The sequence below is a fragment of the Artemia sp. Qi Xiang Cuo genome, chromosome 1 (assembly GCF_049724085.1).
Source record: "Artemia sp. Qi Xiang Cuo chromosome 1, ASM4972408v1, whole genome shotgun sequence".
NCBI classification, from domain to species: Eukaryota; Metazoa; Arthropoda; class Branchiopoda; order Anostraca; family Artemiidae; genus Artemia; species Artemia sp. Qi Xiang Cuo.
The window spans coordinates 69,230,140-69,252,035 of record NC_142794.1 but is presented as its reverse complement, the minus strand read 5'-3'; the positions used below and the strand labels follow the sequence as shown (position 1 = coordinate 69,252,035).

The 21,896-nt window shown below is 36.4% G+C and overlaps 1 protein-coding gene across 3 annotated transcripts in view; it reads right to left on the bottom strand.

Annotated features, from left to right (window-relative positions):
- Positions 1-21,896, bottom strand: part of LOC148956658 (translocation protein SEC62-like) — a 78,936-nt gene that overhangs the window by 34,693 nt on the left and 22,347 nt on the right. For all 3 annotated transcript variants that reach the window (XM_089086506.1, XM_089086520.1, XM_089086515.1), the window contains 2 exons: positions 20,581-20,689; positions 6,370-6,619 (listed from right to left, as the gene is read on the bottom strand). In XM_089086506.1, coding sequence (XP_088942632.1) covers positions 6,370-6,619; positions 20,581-20,689 — 359 coding nt within the window. The remainder of the gene's footprint in view (positions 1-6,369; positions 6,620-20,580; positions 20,690-21,896) is intronic.

Here is a 21,896-nt window from a genome sequence, read left to right as displayed (position 1 = left end):
GTAAAATATTGTACTGGTACGTTAACAAATTGAGAGGTAGTAGTCAATCCGGACTTGTCCCAGTTAAAGATAGGAGTGGGTTGGCAATTAGCGATAAGGAAAAAGCTAAAGCGAGATTGGCCGAACATTTTGAGAACTTGTTTAACCGAGATAGAGTTGCAGGAAAAAATATAGAGGAGAATGAAAAAGTTTGTGATACCTTGGATGTGAAGGAAGATTTGTTTTGTGAGGAGGAATTAGCAACAGTACTACAAGGATTAAAGAATAATAAGGCTCAAGGTGCTGATAGGGTGGTAAATGAGTTTCTTAAATATGGTGGTTCTGAGGTTGGAAATAAGTTATTGAAGATTATGAATATGATTTTTGAAAAAGGGGAAGTACCTAACGATTTTAGGAAAACCTTAATTAAGCCACTTTATAAGAAAGGTGATAAAAGTGAGTGTGGTAATTATCGAGACATTAGTCTGGTCTCTGTAGGTAGCAAATTGCTTAGTAATATGATACTTTTTAGACTGAGAGATGCCGTAGACAAAGTTTTAAGAGAAGAGCAGTGCGGTTTTAGAAAAGGTAGAGGATGTGTTGACCGAATTTTCACTCTTAGGCTAATAATTGAGAAGTTCCTAAGTTTTCAAACATCTTTGGTCCTCAGTTTTATAGATTATGAGCAAGCGTTCGATTCAGTTGATAGAAGATCTTTATTAAAGGTTTTATCCTTGTATGGTGTGCCAGACTTATACTTTAAATTGACTAGCGATATGTACGGGAATAAAACCGAAATAGTTAGTGTAGGAGATGATGTTAGTAGTTGGTTTTGTATTAAATCAGGATTTAAGCAAGATTATGCTCTCTCTCTCTTATATGGATAATTTTGATGGACTTTGTATTAAGGAGCACAGGAAAGGCAATGGGAGACCACGGAATCAAATGGGGAGGAAAAAGTCTCCTGGACTTGGATTATGCTGATGATTTAAGCATCCTAGATGAAAGTGTGAGCAAAATGAATGAAGTTTTAGAGGTTTTGCGAGTCCAGGGTGCTAGTATTGGTTTGAAAATTAATGTTAGGAAGACTAAGTCACTAAGGCTAGGAATAAGTGAAGATGAAGAGGTGACGCTGGGTAATGAAAAGATTGATCAGGTGGGCAGCTTCACTTACCTTGGTAGTATTATTAGTAAAGATGGTGGGAGCAGGTAAGATGTTAAAAATAGAATAGCCAAGGCCCAGGGTGTTTTTTCACAGTAAAAAAAAGTCTGGAAGAATAGGAAGATAAGTCTACAAACCAAGATTAGAATATTAGAAGCTACAGTGATGACAGTGATCAAATATGACTCTGAAGTATGGACGCTCCGAAAATCGGATGAAGATTTGCTAGATGTTTTCCAGAAAAATTGCTTAAGGATTGTTCTGGGTACCCAGTTGACTGACCGAATTTCAAAAAATAGGTTATACGAAAAATTTGGTTCAATACCGCTTTCTAGGTCTATAATGAAAGAAAGGTTGAGGTGGTTGGGGCATGTTCTGCGGATGAAGGGTGACAGATTGCCGAAGATTGTTCTCTTCGACCAACCATCTAGGGCTAAACGGAAAGCAGGTCGTCCCCGTCTGGGTTGGGAGGACGTCATAAAGAAAGATTTAAAGGAAATGGGAACTTCGTGGGCGGGTGTAAAAAGGGAAGCTTTGAATAGATTGAGGTGGAGGAGGAGCGTGCGTAGCTGTGTTGGCCTCAGGCTGCTTGGTGCTGCGATGAGTTGTTAGTAGTAGTAGTAGTAAATGACGCTTTAAAATGAATGTCTATATTAATCGCTTATTTTGTTCGAACTATGTGAGAACGAATGTACAAATGCCTGTAGACACTTTAAGAACGAACAGGCCACCACGCGCCATTGCCACCTTTGAAACCGAAAAGCTCAATACGTTGTTTTTCAATAAATTAAATCGAGTGGCTATCTCAGAATTTCTATCAGAATTGATAGAAATTTGGACCTCTTAGGTGTAAAATTGTAAGTTTTGTGCGACAAAATGGTAGAAACACCACTTTCCCGTGACACAATCTTTATGGCTACTTAAAAAGAGCACTAGAACTTATAATTTCAGGTTGACTGAACCCCCAATTTTTAGTTCAGTACAATTGGATACGAAAAAAAAAAAACAACAACAAATAAATATACATAAAGTGATCCACATTTTTGCAGATGGGAGCTGGAAACTTTTACAATAGTGTTCTCTAATATGCTAAATGTTGTGGTGCAATCAAACATTTCGTGGTAAGGAACAGTAAGCAAGGCGCGACTGCGGCTAATAAGGAGGTTTGATGCCATTGAATACATCAAAACAATTGAAATTTTACGCTGTTTCGAAAAATATAAAATTCATTAATTTTAAAGTTACCAATAAGACGCTACAAGCCTGAGAAAATTCACCTGATTTTCGAAAAATGCCCCCCCTCCCCCAATATAAAACGGCAAGTAATCATGATTTTTCCGAGGGATGATCGAACCAATGATCCAAAAAAATCGAGTAAGTATTCATTTAAACGAAAATCGAAAGTTCTAGAGCCTTTTTTAAGAAGCCAAAAAGATCATGCAACGAGAAAGTGGTGTTTTCTATTATTTTATGGCACCAAATTATGATAGAAACTAGTTTCCATTTTGATGAATAAAGACACTATCTGCAAAATGTGATAACTTTCCTTTTTCTTATAAAGTGAGTGAATATATGTGTATGCCTGTAACAATAAATATATATGTGTGTATATATGAATGTAGGATAAAGCATGCCGAAATAGGCCTGAGGGAGCAAAAACTCCCCTTATATTGAGAAGTTGATAGTTTAATTTGGATAGTTATAATATTAATTTATTTTTAATACCACTACCATGGTAATAAATTGGAGTTACAAAAACAAAAAGAAACCACATACAAAAGAACGTTTCTATGACAACAATAAATATAACAAACAGCAACGCAAATCAAAGTAATCCTGCGAGAGGATGAAAATAACCTAAACTCAGGCAAGCCTCTTCTTTTAGCATGGCATCTAGCTATGTATTGGCATCTAGCTTGGCACTCTATGCCAACAAGGCAGATATAAAAGGTAATTACAGTAACGGAAATACAATGCTCTAATGTCCTGCATATGACTAGTATAAAAAACTGGGTGCATACCTGACAGAAAAAGAATGGAATGGTCACAATATATTGAGTAAAGTCTAGCCAACGCCTTACGAGAATATCGGCCACAATTAGGGACAATTTTTAGTATAACCTGGTTTAAGTTTATTTTCAATTTAGAAAATTACTCAGAGCGACATTTGCAATTCTTCAAGAACGACTGCTTAAACAAATTGGCTATTTAAGCACTAAAAATCTTTTAGCGTAAAGATCGGTGGTTTTGAAGGGGACAGCCCCTCTGATACATGGAATATGTTCTGCTCGTTTTAAGTTTTAGTGTAATTTTTTACTTTTATTTGAAAAATTTTAGTTTTTTGTTATTTAATTTCTCATCGTAGATCACTTGCCTTTTTGTGTGTGTTTTCCCCCTTTCACGAAGATAAGGCAAATATTCTCTTTGGATAGAAGTTTTTGATAGGTAACTTTAAACTTTAAAAATTTTACATGTTTAAAATCTCCATAAGAAGTTGATCTTTTTTATGTATGATTCATGATCTTTTTTATGATCTTTTCTATTACAGTTTTTATCCAAGATTTGATATGGCATAAGAGCAATACGATTATTTTCCTTCCATATCTAGCTAAAAAATTGGATTAACTAAAAAAAAATATTTCAGCATCTCAAACTTTAACTACAAGTAAGGTATTTCAATTTCTCTCTCTCTGCATGATTCTCAGGGAGAAGGGGGTTTAACTTCAGAGATAGACAAAGCTAAAGTTTCCTCCATCACTATCAATCCTGAGCAAACAATTAGCTTATTTGTAGATTCTAGTTTCGACGGGTTTAACAGAACCGGAATCTCTTGCGGTAAATCTTGTTACATTTTGAATAATAAAGTATTTTGGATGAAGCCTGTGGTTTAGAAAACCGATATTATAAGTTGATTGAATGTTGGATAAATGTGTTGTCTGGTAAAAATCACTGAAAATCACATGTGCAGATTGTGGAAGCGGTGCCCATTCAGGACGAAGCTCGGAAAGGGCTCAGCTCTCCAAGAAAAATTTGGATTATGATCTGACGTGTCTGATCATAACTTTTTTTCCGCCAGGATGGAGCAATCCCCCTCCCTCTGGGCTAATTGAAACGGCAGTGCAAAACCCATAGAATATACAACTACGAACTGTTTAATCCACCAACTTTACTAAAATTTGTACAGAAATAAGTAAAGCTGTCCCTATGATCGATTTTCTTGGTAATTAGCATCACCTCTTCATTATCATTAATTGTGACATAACTAGCGACACAGTCTTTTTAACCCAATTTCTCAATCAATTCTTGCACCCAGAACGCTGGAAACCTCCAAAAACCACTTCCTTTCGCTAGCACTTACCTAGGACAATCATACCTCATGTATAATCTAAGCTCTAAAGAGTTTCGCCTTTCCGTTCGACACCATGTTTTTCCTTAGCTTTTGGTGTGCTCCCTAGGATAACGACCATAAAAAAAGGGACAGGATTCAACTATATTTAACTGCAGATTCCACGTAGAACCAAATCCTAACTTCATATCTTACATTAACGACACCAATACCATTCTCGTTCGTAGAACTAATCACTTAAGTGTATTTATCTGATATGCGCTACAAGGAAAGAGCCTTCACGAAAGCTTTTATATTGGCTGAATCAACTGGCTGTTTTTAATTTATAAAAGTAAGGACCAAAGGGTTCTGATCTGGGTCTGATGATCCAGATGCTTCCCAATTATCAATATAGGCTAAGTTTGAAAATTTGGCAAACAGGTTCTCTTCGCTTCCAAAAACCAAACTGTTCTTTTTTTTAAAACATTATCTACATCATTTCCTAATTGAATAAGTATCATTACGCTATGTAACTGGGTTAGTAAATATATAAAATCAATGCCTCTATAATAACTTCCCTTGGTTTTATCATCACCTTTTTTCATAAACGGGCTTAATTAAAGATTTCTTGAGATATATTTAAAAGGCATATTTGAAATTGTTGACTTTTACATATTCGGAATTAGCATGAAAACCAGCATGAAGAGGGTTTTCCAATATACTGAAAACATACCACAGAGTTCTAACAAGATGTTTGGAAGTAAATGGGCTTACTCATGGAAAATATTCTGAGGAACCCACAGGTATTGGAAGGTCCATCTAATAATAGCGAAAAAGAAAGATGATCAGAGAAAAGGACTTTTTGAATATAATGACCAGAAGGGAGTAAGAACCACAAATATTTCATATATTTTTTATTTAAAAATCGATTATTGGATTTAAAAATCGCTTAGATTGGAAGATTGGAGCCATCTGTTGTCTTGTTTCAGTTCTGTGATTTATTGAAAAACTTTGACCACAGTCAATAACCTTCAAGTAAGTTTACTCGAAAACGTTTCAGTTATCATGTGGCAGACAACACTTGGCAGACGTTAAGTATTTATTGATACTCTCATAAGAGTTGGAGAGTGCCAAGTAACTTAAAAGAGAGCTAAGTAAAAAAAAAACTCAGCCAATACAATCGATTATGCAGCCTATGATAGCCCTTCTCTTGGTTGTCATGCTAGAGCATGGTTGCAGAAAGGTCGGTTAAAGCCCCTCAGCCGCGTGTTTCATCAAACAAAAAAATTGAATTGCTGCCAACACCGGAACTCGTTGACCCTCATGTACATGACCCCCCCCCCCTCAAATATTTCGACTAAGCGTTGGTATGAAAAATCAAAGAGAGACCTTGGGAATTCCTGCCTCTATGTGCCTTCATTGCTGTTCAAGCCCAGCTGTAACCTAGTAACCTTGGTCTCCTACCGTCCAAACATGTTTTGACTGACAGGACTTTGACCGGCTAGAATCATGCATGGCAGGTTCTCTGACCAAAGGATGCCAATCAAGATGACTCAGTCCGTTTTTAAAAACTCGGACATAACCAGTGAATGATCCAATTCACCAAGAAAAAAGAAGAAGAAGAAAAACACTTTCAGGAGGAGCAAACTTAAGCCATTGCTTTAAATAGATAAGACAATTGCTAAATACCATGAATTTCTGAACTATCTAAAATATTGTGACTTGATTATTAAAAATAATTAGAATGTACTTTAAAAGTCTAATATTTAAACTAAATATATCTAATGTCTCATACAATATAAACTCAATTTATTAAAACATACTGTGAATTGTCTGTGGGCCACTTTAAGGTAAGACCGAAATTTGAGCAAAAAACTAACAACAAATTGTTTTATACGTTTACCTTCTTATACCCTTCTTTTGGTTTCCCTTCTCCTTGACTGCTTTCTGCATCTTCGCCCTTCTTTTCTTCTTCCTCCGCCTCACTTTTGGATCTCCTTTTCAATCCCTTATTTTCCTCTTTTTTCTCCTCCTTTTCAACTTTTTTCTCTTCTTTTATATCTTCCTTTTTCTCGTCTTTCCTTTTCTTTTTTGTATGAACGTCGGAGACGGCAATTTTTTTTGCTCTATGAAAAAACTTGTAACGTAGCATGCTAAAACAAAAAAGTAAGTGTGGTAACCTGTCCAATTAAGCAAAAATAATTTAATATGAAATAAAATATTTAAGACGCAAAAATACAAGATGCTAAGTTTGGAAATACCACTTGTTATTAAGATAAAGGTACACATCCTGGAATGTGTGGGCTTGGAAAGGAAATTGAGAAATCACCGCTTCCTTGATAAGATAAGCTATTTATTTCAAAAAGATCACAATCACAAGCCCACAAAGGGCCGAATTCGGACTTCGGAGTCGACATTATAAATGGTTGCACTAAAACTGCCAAAAATGCAAAAAACAACAACGAAATAGAAAAATCATTATGAACAATCATTTAACAGTCAATAATTAAAACTTTAAAAAGTCAATTAAAAGTTAAAAAGATAAAAACTGGTAAAACTAAACTTACACAAATACGAATCGGAAAAAGAATTAGAACGGACATAAAAGAAAAGGAAGGGGGGGAATAAGCGAATATACACAAAAAAAAGAGCGAGACATAAATGCATATAAATTAAAAGAGACACTAAGAAAGTGTCAATAATCCAACTACAGTAAGTCAATAAAAGAGTTAAAAAATAAAAACTGGTCAAGAAGGGGCGTGGGCAAAAACGGGGGGAAAAAAGAAACACTTCAGGCTTTTATATTAATTTTTCTGTAAAACAGGGGAAAAAAGTTCTTTTGTATCTCGAAGTAACGCAGTAAATGGGGGACAAAACACGGATTAGCTAAGAAACAGATCGAGGCGGCCTTAATCTGGATGGGGAGTGACGTTTGGGGAAAATACTTGCCGTCCGAGGGTTTGTTATGGAATTTTGTGCAAAACGGAGGCACAAATTATTTCTTCGTCGCTCGAGCATCTCTAGTTTTGAAATATTTAACAAATACAAATATGGTATCTTGCCCTCTTTAAAAATAATTCTTAGAGCTCTCTTTTGGATATTTTCAATTTTATGTGTTGCTTCAGTTGAGAGGCCAGAGTGCCACACAGGACAAGCATACTCTAATATGGGACGCACAAAAGAAATGTATACTTGTAGTAAATGTGATTGGGGGGCAACTAAATTTATTTAAAAGTTTAAGGAGGGAAAGCGAGGAGTTCGCTTGTCGTAGGATATTATTTATATAGGCGTCCCATTTCAAATTAGAATAAATTGTAACACCAAGGACTTTAAGTGATGTGACAGAGGTTTCAGGAGATACAGGAGCAAGAAAAAAGGGAGGGAATTTAAGGAAAGTTACTGAGACTATTGCAGATTTAGAAGGGGTAACTCTCATGTCAAGGGAAGAGGCCTCACAGGCATTATCTTGGACTTTGCCCATTAGGTTTCTAAACATGTTTTTATGAAATATATCTAAAACTGTCAAGTCATCGACTAATTTCCACCTATTGTTATAAAGGTCTGAAAGGCTGTTAATCATAAGGGAAAGACGGAGAGGGCCTAGAATAGTCCCCTGAGGAATGCCATTAAATATGGGGAGATGATCTGAGAAACAATTTAGATATTTAACTGCTTGAGATCAATTAGAGAGAAAAGAGGCAACGAGCTTAACAAGGACAGTTCCAATGTGGAATTCCTTTATAAGTTTATCTATGAGTAAATTGTGGTTAATCAAATCGAAAGCTTTCTGAAGATCAATAGAAATCAGATTAAGCCAAGTGTTAGGTTTTTCAAGTAATTTACCCATGGTATCAACAAAATGGATCAGGTAATGAGAGGTTGACGTGGATTTGTGATTACCAAACTGTCTAAGATAATTGAGGGGGAGGACTTTCATCTTAAGCCAGTCTGCGAGAAAACTTTCATACAATTTTGAAAAAATTGACGTGAGGGTAATAGGACGAATGCCATCAAAGCCAGGCTTCCCATTTTTCTTTTTGATTGTGGTAATATAGCCTTGTTTCCAATATTGAGGGAACTGTCCAGATTTGGTAATTTCATTAAACCTTGCTATGCACGTCAGGGGTCGGATTTGATGTGGTTGATATTTAGTATAAAAGATTAAATTTTTGGACCGAGGGTCGTACTAATCTATTTGTCGGGCTGACCTCTGTGAGATTTATTTTTGGGAATAGCTTGGAATATAGTAAGTGTTTAAGTATCTTATTGTATTGTATTTTATCATAGTATTATTATAACTCTTGATTCTCTGGGACAGCTAGGTCCCGTATATATATATATATATATATATATATATATATATATATATATATATATATATATATATATATATATATATATATATATATATATATATATATATATATATATATATATATATATATATATATATATATATATATATATATATATATATATATATATATATATATATATATATATTATATATATATATATATATATATATATGTATATATATATATATATATATATATATATATATATATATATATATATATATATATATATATATAGCCAGACCTTGTATCGTGTATTACATCAATAAAAGTATTATGTTATACCAAACCTCTCTACAACGTTATTTAAGCTATATATATATATATATATATATATATATATATATATATATATATATATATATAGTATGATATATATATATATATATATATATATATATATATATATATATATATAGCCAGACCTTGTATCGTGTATTACATTAATAAAAGTATTATGTTATACCAAACCTCTCTACAACGTTATTCAAGCTTCTCAACCATACCAGTCGGCACGCTTCTGATAATTGGTCAGGTCGAATCTAAGGGTCCGCTACCCAAATTTTAATCACCTTAGGAACGTAACTATAGTCCTTCCAAGGGCAAGGTTTAACTGCTCATTATACCCCCTACAAAGGGCAGAATAACACCCAACCTAAACCTACTTTACAACATAAGTTACATTATTTTTGATAAAATTCTAGGCGATGAACTTTTCACAATCTTGGAAAGTGGCTAAGCTAGGTGAATGAATCTTTCAGGAATAATTCTAATACTATGCTCCGTGTAGCATCTTTTGAAGTTTCTGCCTCCATCTTTTCCAGTTCAAAGGGCACTGACCTTTGTCAACCTTGGACACACTTTGCAATGAAAACTAGTATAATTTTCAGAAATAGACTTCTGGTGCAAATACAGCTGAATTGAAAACATGTTGAGCCTCATAGCTCTGGTGTATGAAGATTTACACGACTTTGATCAGTTTGTAAAAAAGTGTCTTAAATTTGATGCAAGAAACCTGTACGATGTCTTAAAATCTTATTGAAACACTACTGGAACCGTAGGCAAACATCGAGGTACAAAATACCAGGAAGAAAAAAAAAACAATTTTATTGTGACAATACTTTCATGTATGTCAGGGAGCTTGAAACTTTCACACTAGGTTTCTCTGATACGCTGAATCTGATTTTCATTAAGACTCCTTGACTTTTCAGGGTGTTTACCCACCCCCTTTTTTGAAAACCAGCCAAGTTTTCTCAGGCTGGTAGGTTTTGATGGGCAACACTAAACTTAATTAATCTTATATATCTGGAATCAGCATAAGAAGCCAATTCTTTTGAATATCAAAGTTCTGCATTGAAGCATCCATTGATATCAAAGTTCTGTTTTCTGAATTTTAATTACTATTAGCCCGAGTCACTCCTTACTTACAGTTTGTTACCATGAACTGTTTGATATCTCAGTCTTCATTTAGTCTTCAGAGTGTAAATACCTTTTTGCATTCACTCCCTTTGGACTTGAATTAATTAAAAACTTTGAACATGAATTAATTCAGCGACTCTCGCTAACTGATCTTTCATCAGCAATAATATTTGACAATATATAAAAGCCTAATTCGGTTCAAAAACGGGCAAAGAAAGTATGCCAAGAATGCAGATTAAGATTTACTATTAACTTTATTCAGTGTAGTAGCTGTGAGTTTTACTTCCATGAACATCGCTCCGGTATAGAACGTTCTAAGTGGTCAAAACATTGTCTTTGCCTAGATTGTACTACAAAAGAAGATACTAATAACAAGGTAGTACCTTTTGATGACTCTGCGTTGTCACATTCAAATCCTGTCTACCCTTAAGACACCTCCACGTCTCCCATCGGGAAGTGACCTAGACAACAATTTGAAGGAATTGTGGTCATCACAATTTTCGTCCCACAAATCAATCCCTTGCCAAAACAGTTTTATGCCCCAGGACAGTCCCCTTTCAACCACGTCCGATTTATCTTGCCAAACCAATTTTGTTCCAAAAACAACTAATGTTAATTGCCAAACCACTGGCCAAGATACAGTGTTCAAGAAATCTACTTCCTGCCAGTTCGACTTGCTAAACAACGTTCCTATTGTACATAAGACAAGACACATCCTACCTCCAATGCAGCGGTTATTATTGATGAGTGAAATTGAAAATATTATTATAGAAATGTCCACCCTAACCACTTCAAAAAGTGTTAGAGTTGGTAACCCCCAGTCTTTTCCAATACAGGAAAAGGAGAAATCCCCAATTTCTGTTAAAACCAATATTAAAACAAAACTTATTGATGATAATGTGACTCCTGATAACATCATCAAAAATCAAAATTTAACAAAAGACAAGGTCAACGACAAAATTATAGATACGAATTCAGTGATTTCCGGTTCAACTAAGATAAAAAGACAAGTTCGTGTGTTTAAAGTATTAAAATGTTTTGCTTTTAATTCCGTCTTAGGAAAAAGTGTTCAATGTAAAGTTCATTTTGAAATTGACCTTAATTATACATGTAAAACCAGGTGTGAGTTCAATACTAGTGATGAACTATCCAGGAAGCAATTTAATCCTAATAAAGGTATATGCAAATATGCCTGGAGAGGGTTTTGCAAGAAGGAAGAGTCGTGTAAATACCTTCATTTGTGCAAGAATTATTATTTGAATAAATAATGTAGAGTCCCTGGGTGCAAACTCATGCATTACAGGGTTTGTTACAGTTTTATAAGTGGGCTTTGCTTCGGTGAATGTAGTCAAATCCACTTGAAATATGGATACAAATATTTTAAAAAGCCCTTAAAGTGCCGAAAAAAAATTAAACCCACAGTCAGCATGCCCTCCAATTCCTTCTCTCATCAGTTTGGACCTGGTAAATAGTGATTTACATTAAGCCTTCCCATCATTACGTCAAAGATCAATGAGATACCGCAAGCAGTACAGCTCAACGATAACCAAGTCTCCCATCTCCAACAGTGCCAAGAAAAATCTGTCAAAAAACAAGAGTCATAAAGGCTGTCATGTGAAGCACCAGTGTCCATTAAAATAACAGCACGAGGTCAGTCAGGGGACTTTAAGACCCCCGTCGTAATATACCATAGTGAAGAAGATACTACTTCCATCCATTCGTTACCAGGCACCTCAAGTTATGGAAGCATCGAATTGCGCGACTCTAGTACGAACTAGGGTTCTAGATCTAACTCTTGTCCCCCCCAAATCTCAACTTAAAAATATTCTCATAATTTTTCCGCTGTTCTCCATTTTTCTCAAGCCCGGTCCAGCCCCGCCTTTTAATCCTGCTTCTCAAACGAATCCCAGCCTTCTTCCCGAAAAAGATGCCCCTCCTCTAGATCTACGTTCCTCCCACCCCCCACTGTCTCCCACAAATAACAAACAAAAAATTTCCCTCTTTAGTAACCGTTTTACTTTTCAAAAGTTACTTGTTACGAACGCCGAAAGCCTGAATTTCGACGAATTGATCGAGCTAGAGACCCCCTGTCAAGTACACAAAATTGATGTAATTGCCGTAACTTAGGTCAAAGCACAGAGCCCTAATTTATTGAAAATTAATAACCATTCCCAATTCATAAAACTTCGTCCTCATGATCACCCCCTAGGTAAAAAGGGAGGTGGAATGCTATTATGTGTAAATAATTATCTCTTTCCTAAATTAATTCATGCTCCCAACCTTTTCAGATTACGATTAAATTATTTGGGTAAGTGTAAGACCCAAAGTTTTACCACGCCCCTTTAATTTGATTGTGTTTTGCTGCTTCTATTATTCCCCAAGTCAAAACACTGCACAAAGACAGCGATTCTACCAACAACTGGATAGTAGTGCCGACTTTGTCGGCACTGATGCTAGTGTTCCAAAGTTAAATTCCCTTTTTAGCTCCCTAAACTTAAAACAAATAGTAAAAATACCAGCAACAAAAGTAAATTCTACCCTTGATTTGATATGCACCAATATGAAGGCATTCTATGTCCCTCCTGTCCCCGTTAGGAGAAAGTTATCATTTTTGTTTATTAACGAAGCCTCTCAGCAGCTTTAATCATACTTTTCTGTTACTGAGTTCTCTTATCGCCCAATTTCCAATGATGGCCTTTACACATTTGGATCTTGGATTACCAATGAAAACTGGCTGGCTCTCAAAGGAAAAAATGACATTAATTTTAAAGTCTCTGAATTCCAAAATCAGATTAAAACAAAATACATAAATTCCTTCCCTGTGAAAAAAAGTAAAAATATGTTCTAATGACAAACCATACATCACTAGTCATTTAAAAAAATGAATTAGAATTAAATTGAATCTACTAAAGAGTGGTAAAACACCCGAAGCGAGCTCACTGCATAAACATATAAAAAAAGAAATACGTAAATCTGTTTCTTCATATTACAAATGCAAAGTCCAGGATTTATTTTATACAAAGCCAAAACAATGGTATAACAGAATAAAGAAAATTTGTGGGAAAACACATAATAATATAGATTTCCATTTCCAAGAAGACCCTTCAGTTACAGCCAATGATCTGAACAGGTTTCTTTCTTCCATAGTTCAGAACCTCTCTCCCCTTTCTTTTGACACTCCTTATGATTTGTGCTCTCTCAATTTTTCCATTATTTCGCCCTTGGATGTGGAGGCAAAAATTAAGAACATTAAAAAGTGTAGTACATGTCCACTAGACATCCCGATTGCATTAATTAAAGCCAAGGCCGTATCCAGGGGGGGTTACCCGGTTTGAACCCCCCCCCCCCAAAAAAAAAATTTTTGACCGAGTCGAAAATTAGTCTAAAAAATACCTGTAAAGACAAAACCTTACCAGAAAAAAAATATGCTCCCATACTAAACCCTATTGCATTTTGTGGGTTAACGGTTCTGATCAGCTTACGCAATTAGGTAACCGTAGGTAACCCCATGTTCACCTGACCTTGCATAGTAAATCAGGGTTAATAATATGCGCTTTGATCAGCTTACGCAATTAGGTAACCCCATGTTCACCTGACCTTGCATAGTAAATTAGGGTTAATAATATACGCTCTGATCAGCTTACGCAATTAGGTAACCCCATGTTCACCTGACCTTGCATAGTAAATTAGGATAAATGGGCGCTCGAGGTATGGTATAAGAGAGTGCAAGATTGTCAGTTCAGTTCAATTTCGGACTTGGCTAAGAGAAGAGCGATTTTCAACATGAAGAGGAAGTGTGACATTACGTCGTTTTTCGCGCCCAAGCGGACCAGGGATGTTTCTGACAGTGGCATTAGCGGGATGTCTGCGGAACATTCAAATACACCTGTGGATCTGAAGGGCACTGGAGCCATCGTTGAAGCTTCTGAATCACGCACACTGGAACCAACCACGAAGCAACACGCACTTGCACCAACCCAGTCTTTGTCGTTGTTTGCAAATGACATCGGTCGTTTTGTCAACAAATCATCCAGTCTCGATTCAAATTCTAAACTTCGTTTGCTGAAGAGCCCTTGGACTCCAAATGTCTCCTACATTTTTCCAGTATCCGAAAAATGAAAGCTGAAGTTTCAGTTAACTTGGCTCGCTCGTTTCAGTTGGTTGTCCTACTCTCCGTCTGAGGACGCTGCTTTATGCAGATTTTGCGTTCTGTTCTCGTCAGAGACAGCTGGCAAAGGCTGCCACCAGCGCTTGGGGAATCTAGTCACCAAACCATTCAGGAACTGGAAGGATGCGATAGAGTGCTTCACAGCTCACCAACAAGCAGAGTTTCATAGAAACTGCATCGTATCGGCTGAAAACTTCATTTCTGTCTCAGAGAAAAGGCAGGACAATATCGTGCACCAACTAGACGCGGCGAGGAAAGCGCAGGTTCAAGAAAATCGCCAGAAGTTGCGACCAATTGTTGAGACGGTGAAATTTTGTGGGCGGCAACAGCTTTCCCTTCGTGGTACCAACGATTCCGGCCCCATTTCGGTCTCGGATCCAGAACCTTCTCACAATGATGGCAACTTCCGAGCACTACTGCGGCTGAAGCCGAGACACGGTGACGATGTTCTGAAGAACCACCTTCTTTCTGCGGCGGGAAATGCCACTTATTTGTCTCCCATCATCCAGAAGGGTATTATCGCCGCATCCGGGGAGCTTCTTCAGCAGTCTATTGTGGAAAGAGTAAACGCAAGTCCATACTTTTCGGTGCTTGCCAATGAAGCGGCGGACGTTTCGAATACTGAGCAGCTGTCTGTTTGCGTCCGCTACACTTTCAAAGGGAACTTGCATGAGGACTTCCTTGGTTTTACCCGTTTCTGATTTGACTGGGCAAGGTCTGGCTTCATCAATCCTGCAATTTCTCGAATGCCTTGGTCTTAATCTGAACAAGATGGTTGGTCAGGGATATGATGGTGCAGCAGCAATGAGTGGGCATCTTAGGGTGTCCAGGCCGTTGTACGTGAAAAGTATCCGAAGGCGCTTTAGGTCCATTGTAGTGCGCACAGTCCCAACTTGGTCATCTCTTCTATATGCTCTATTCTGGCGTTTAAGTATTTCTTCGGTATCTTGTCACAAGTCTACAGTTTTTACCTTACTTACCCACTCAGGACACAGAATTTAAAAAAGAAGATCAACGAAATACTACCGGATTCGAGGAAACATACTTTAACCGGACTCTGCGAAACAAGATGGGTGGAGCGCCACGATTCAGTCGTGCGTTTTCTTGAGCTGTACCGACCAATCCTGCAATCCCTGGAAGCTCTTGAAGAGAACGGACATGCAGAAACTTCTGCAAAAGCGGCGCAGTTGCTGGACACGATGAACCAGTCGCAATTTGTTGTGTGTCTCCATGTGGTCAAAGAGCTTTTCTGCCTTATGCTTCCATTGTGCAAGACTCTTCAGTCAGTTGACTGTGATTTGGCAGCTGCATGCAGGCACGTGGAAACTGTCCTTTCAAAAACAAAGGAAATACTGCTACTGCTTCGACGGCTATTTTCGACGAAGTTCAGCGTTTTGCCAGTGACTTAGGACTGGAGATGACTCGTCCAAGGACGAGAGGTAGCCGGAGTATACATGCAGACGATCCAGGCCTTATCAACCAATATAGAACCTCGCTCTTTTGTCTTTTCCTGGACCACTTCATTTCCGAGCTGAAACAACGATTTGTGCTTCACCAGAAACTTCCAAATCTGTCAAATCTCAGCGTCCTTTCTCCTGCCAAAATTGTTTCTGTCGATCTGAAGGCATTAAACCTGGAGTCATTGGTTGAATTGTATCGCGATATTCTTCCTGAGCCAGACTGTCTGAAGCAAGAAATTGAGCTATGGCGCATCAAGTGGGAGAATGTTTCCGTATCAGAGAGGCCTACTTGTGCTGTGTCTTTGCTTCAGGCATGCGACGCCACTTTTTTTCCAAATGATTTTCTTCTTCTGGCTGTTCTTGCGACGTTACCTGTTAGCACTGCTACTCCGAAAAGAAGTTTCTCAACGCTCAGAAGGATCAAAACCTGGCTGAGAAATTCAACAGGAGAAGAACGATTTGAGCGGCTTAGCCTTCCTTGCAGTCCATAGGGACGTTGACATCTGCCCTAACAAGGTCATCGACATTTTTGCAGGGAAGAAAAATCGTCGCCTGGATTTCGTTTTATAGATATTCGCCCTTACTTTTAGCTAAAAAAAAAAACTAAAAAATATATAGACTACTTCTAGCCTACTATTTGGCTTCTTTTTGCGCAAAAAAAATTAAAAAATAGCTTGTAGTATTTAACTGTATGTTAATACTTGTCTTGTTTTTGCGTTACTAAAAAAAAAAAAAAAAAAAAAAAAAAAAAAAAAAAAAGCCCCTTAGATACGAAAGTATGCCTAGTGGACGCGTCCTCATTCGCAAGGGGCGGACTAACGGTCTCGAGCTAACGTAATGTTGCTCGAGGATGTTAGACAAAGTCCACGGGAAAAAATCGGGTAACCCCCCCCCCCCCCCGAACAAGAATCCTGGATACGACCCTGATTAAAGCCTTTGTTGACAATCTCTCAGAGCCTTTGTCCTTAATTTTTAATGAAATTACCTCTACTGGTAAATTTCCAAATTGTTGGAAATTAGGTTTTATTACTCCCGAAAAAAAGAAAGATAACAATCAAGATTTTGATGGTGTCCGTCCCATTACTCTTACTCCAGTTTTTCCAAAGTTATATGAAAGCTTTTTAGCTGAGTGTTTGAAAGTAAAGATAATCCTAAATGTTGACCAAAGACAATTCGGAAACCTACGCTCTACATCTACTACCCACTATCTTGTTCACCTTGTGTACACAATATATAAAACACTCGAAAAACCCAATACCTGGCTCAATGATATCACTGTTGATTTGCAAAAAGCTTTTGATTTAATCAACCACAATATACTATTAGAAAAGCTATCTAATGACTTTCAACTTGACCTTTATTTAATTGGAATAATTGCGTCTTTCCTCTATAATAGAACGCAAGTCGTGAAATACTTGAATGTATATTCTGATCCCCTCCCACTTTGTAATGGTGTGCCTCAAGGAACCCTCTTAGGTCCATTTTTATTTCTTACAATTATAAACAACCTTGGTGTTTATTTTCCGGATAGATGGAAATTCGTTGATGATCTGTCTTAGAGACATGTTTCAAAAATTCAAAAAGCAGCCCGATGGACAGCTTGGAATCGATATCAGCCGAAGCTCTTACTGATGATATGAAAGTCAACCCTTTAAAGTCAACCGTTCTTACTATTAATTTCCTTAAAACTCCCCCTTCTTTCTCCTGTCCAATCCCCCCTGAAATGTCTGTTACCACTGCGAAATTACTGGGCGTTACCATTTCAAGCGACTTAAAATGGTATTGTCACATTAATGACAACTTAAAACGTGCAAATACCGCATTATCCCCTCCTAAACTCCTTAAAAAATTTAAATACCCTAATTGACACTATTCGAGGATTTTCCTGTCATTTGTACGCCCAACCCTTGAGTACGCCTGTCCTGTTTGGCATCCTGGCATTTCCATTGAATTTCGGACAGAATAGAGGCAGTCCAAAAAAGGTACCTAAGAATTATCTTCAATGAGGATAAAGTACCTTATATTTCCTTTGTTAGGAGAGCTAATCTTGTCACCCTTAAGGAAAGGAGAGCAAAAATAACCTTGCGTTTTGCTAACAATGCCCTTCATAACCCTCGAACAACACCTCTTTTTCCTGGTCAATATTCACACCTTCAGCCTCACCTCTCGCGTTCTGTGTCAACAAAAATCCCCCTTCTTGCCCGAATAAGAGTTTGCACTGAAAGATATAGAAGAAATTTTATCCCTTACATTGTTTCAACCAGTGAATCTCCGCAGCCTCCCACCCTCACTCACTTTTTACCTCACAGTTCTTAATTTTAATGCCCATTGGCAAACTTGGAGGTTTTTTATTTATGTTTTTTAGTCACTAACTAACTTGTTTTTGATTTAATTTTACTTTATCCCCTTGTTAATTTTACGAGTTTTCGTTTTTTTTCGGCATTCGTTTTTTACTTTATCCCCTTGTTAATTTTACGAGTTTTCGTTTTTTATTGGCCTTCTAATTTTATGAGTATAATTTGTTTTTGTTTTTAACATTTTTACGTATTTGACATTGACCCTTTTATAATTTTCTGTTGTTGTTTGATTGTTTGTTTTTGTTGTTCTTTATTCACTTTATTTGGCGCTTAAGTGCGAATTCGGCCCTTTTGGGTTTGTGATAGCTGTTTTTCAGCAATAAATCTTATCTTGTCCCTTAAAATCCTATTCTAATTATTCATAGTGTTCTTTTTTTCTACATCTAGACATAGAAATCAGACTCACACCAAAATTAAGGAAAACATTCTAAAGTCAAAACACCTATATTCTATGGAATCTCTTAAGCTTTAGAAATAAGGAAAGCGTGGTAGGAGCTTGAAAATACCTTCCAAGGATATGGACTATGCTCTGAATCTACTACTGAAAGTTTCTTGCATTTAACTCAACTAATTTCAAAAACAAAAAAGCACCGATCATTGAAAATTTTACCTCAAATTTATCAATTTAATGTTTGTAATCGCTAGGAATATTCCTGCAAACCATAATAGTCGATCGAAATTTCCAAATAGTTGACTGTTCTCCCAAAAACAGATATTGAATTGGGAGTTCAAAATTTCTATCAATTAAGCTTTAACAAAAAATTCAACTAGGAAGCAAAAGAAGATACATAATTCTGATACCCAAAACGCAAACAAAATCTGCACTATTCTGTGACGTATGATATATTCCAAAGTGTCTAAAGTGCTGGTTTATACTAAAAATTTCAGGGAAGGTACAAATTATGCAAAACGAATCAACGTGACTGGAGCTAATTTTTTCAAATATATGGCTCTTCTGAAATATATTTTTGTTTCAGCACCACTACAAAGTCTATCACGATAATTGAGGGCTTTTTGAGTAAAGTAAAAAGAGTTGACGTATGAAGCAAAGAAGAAAAAAATAATTAATTAAAAATAAAATAAACAAGGCGATAAAAACGAGGGATGCAGATATACTTAAACATTTCAAATTACTACTTTACTCTGAAATTTTCAAAGTTCGTGAGAAAGAATATCCAAGAAGACTTCAATCATCTTGGGCAAAACGTGACAATTCTTGACGCTTTTTAATACATTAAAAAGCGCCAATAGGTCTTTCGTTTTTACTTTAGACATTAGCTCCACCAATGTCTCCAGAGGGTCAAAGGCATCATAGGGAAGATTGTAGTCTTTCCTCTAATTTAAAGCTGCAACGGGGTTTAGAAAATCGTTGTGATTGGTGCAAGGATATTCTCGGTCTACATCTACGATGGCATTCCTCAGGTTGGCAAAGTAGTGCAGTATTTGAAACACGGTGGTCTTCCATTCTTAGAACATGTTCAAAGTATCTTCATTTGAGGAATCTTATTACGACGTTGGTCAAGACAGTTCATCGATCTTCGCGTGAATGGTTTGATCATCTGAAGCTAGTAGAAATTTAAGATTATTCACAGGCAAATGTTACCGAAATGAATGATTCTTCTGTCCAGTTAAATGCGAGCACTTCTTCTGATGTCTTCTGATGACTTCTTCTAGTGTTTGCTATGATGCTACCTAGGTCTTTGACATAGATTATCTAGTAAATGTGCTGGTCGCGACAAGTTACACTTAGAGGTGAGTATTTTGTTGCCAAACTTTTCATTTTATCGTTGTTTTTTCCTAGGCCTTTTCGATGACTTTCTCTCATCCTATCGATTAAGTGTCGCAGATGCAATTACTACAAATTGATGACTTCTAAAAAAAATTGGATTTTCTATGCCTTAATTTCATTCACGACTGATAGAATAATTCTAAACTTGGGTTTTTTCCTCCTTCTAAAAGGATTTCAGGTTTTATGTCTATTTTAAATATCACATTTTAATACTAAATTTTATTTTTAGCTGTATTTTTGTAAAACTCCTGTAAGACACCCTAGCATCTTTGGAGTCAAACATTTGGAGTTGCTTACTACTATTAAGAATATATATTTCATGTCATATTTTATTTTAGGTTCGAATATTGCCACTGAGTTTTGAAATTCCATTTCTTGTTAATAATAAAAAAAAAAAAAAAAAAAAAATACTGGCAGAGAAGAAGTCAAAATACCTACTCATTTCACTCAACTAAAAGTAAAAAGTACTTTAAAACTTGCACAGCTGTATATCCCGAGTGCTTCAAGTTTGTTCTGAAGTAACACTCCACATACAAATACAATAAAAAGGCAGAAGAACTTACAGGTCTAGGTAATCAGTAACAGCGGTTCTATCAGGAAAGGTTGGAAGTTCTCCCTCTTTTTTTTCGTGGGCCCATTTTGATTCCATGAGAGCATCAACTGCTTTCGACCCTGTAAGAAAGTAATATGAAGCCTCCGGCAGAGGGGACGTAGACTAGGCATGGTTAAAAATTGCTTTCTCAAACAACTTTCACAAATGTTTAAAAGATAAGTAGTTACGTTGGGTGAAAGAAAATTTTAGGGACTTTACCAGAGTTTTGTGTTTGGGCGAAGCGAACAAATTATTTTCCCTCACACCTAATCCTAACACTCCAGTCTTTTTTCATTTGATGCCTTTCATCTGACATTTTTTAGCTAGTAGTGTCATAAAATTAATTTTTAACCGTGTCGTGATTTTTTTTTTTTTTTGGTTGAGACATAATGTCGCTCTAAATTTGAGTTTCCGATTTCACTGAGTTTGCTGAGGTCCAAGGTAGCGTTTCAACTTTTGAGTGAGATTACTGGTATGCATGGTAAATCTGCTTATTATGAACCAAAGTAGAAAGGTTTCTCAGTCCACTGAGTCTTGTTAAATGTGGAAAATAATATGCATACTATCTTATTTCTAAGGAATTCTAAGGGTCTTGCTGCTGAGAGTACCTGGCTTTGATGTTTTTCAAAGACGCATTGAAAATTAAATCACATGTGGTTTCTGTCTATATTATAAAAGGCTCATAGTTTTTTCAGAGGAAGCAAGGTACCAGCTACCTTGCAATCAACATTCACCACAGATAGATATAAGAAAGTATTGCCTCATTTACAACTTATTTTTTGACGAGGTTTATTCTGTATAGCTTGCAGGAGTACCAAAAAGATCAGCTCCTCCCCCTTTCACAAAGGGATTGTATTCTTGTTCGTACAGTCTCATCTTTGACATGTGGATATTTTTTTGGGCCCTACCAGTTTAGATTGATTTCAAGTGGACTATATAATAGAGTCATTTCATAAGACTTAAGTTTCCACCTAGGTACAATCTGCCTAGGTACAAGGTGATATAGAAAAATGCCTTCATATACGCTCAACACACCTTTTGAGGATAATGCTATATACATAACTATAATCTTTTTTAACGAGCAACAGTGTATGTATGTATGTATATATTTTTTTTTTTTTAACATTTTCATTAAAATAATCTAGAAACGAACAAAAATGATAAAAAAACGATGAGAAAAATTCGTTTAGAGCCTCAATTTTGGAAAAAAAATCATACGAGTGAAGTCAGAGCAAAAGCTACATCATTTTTCCCCCCAGGGGTGGTCGTAACGTTTTTAGTACTATG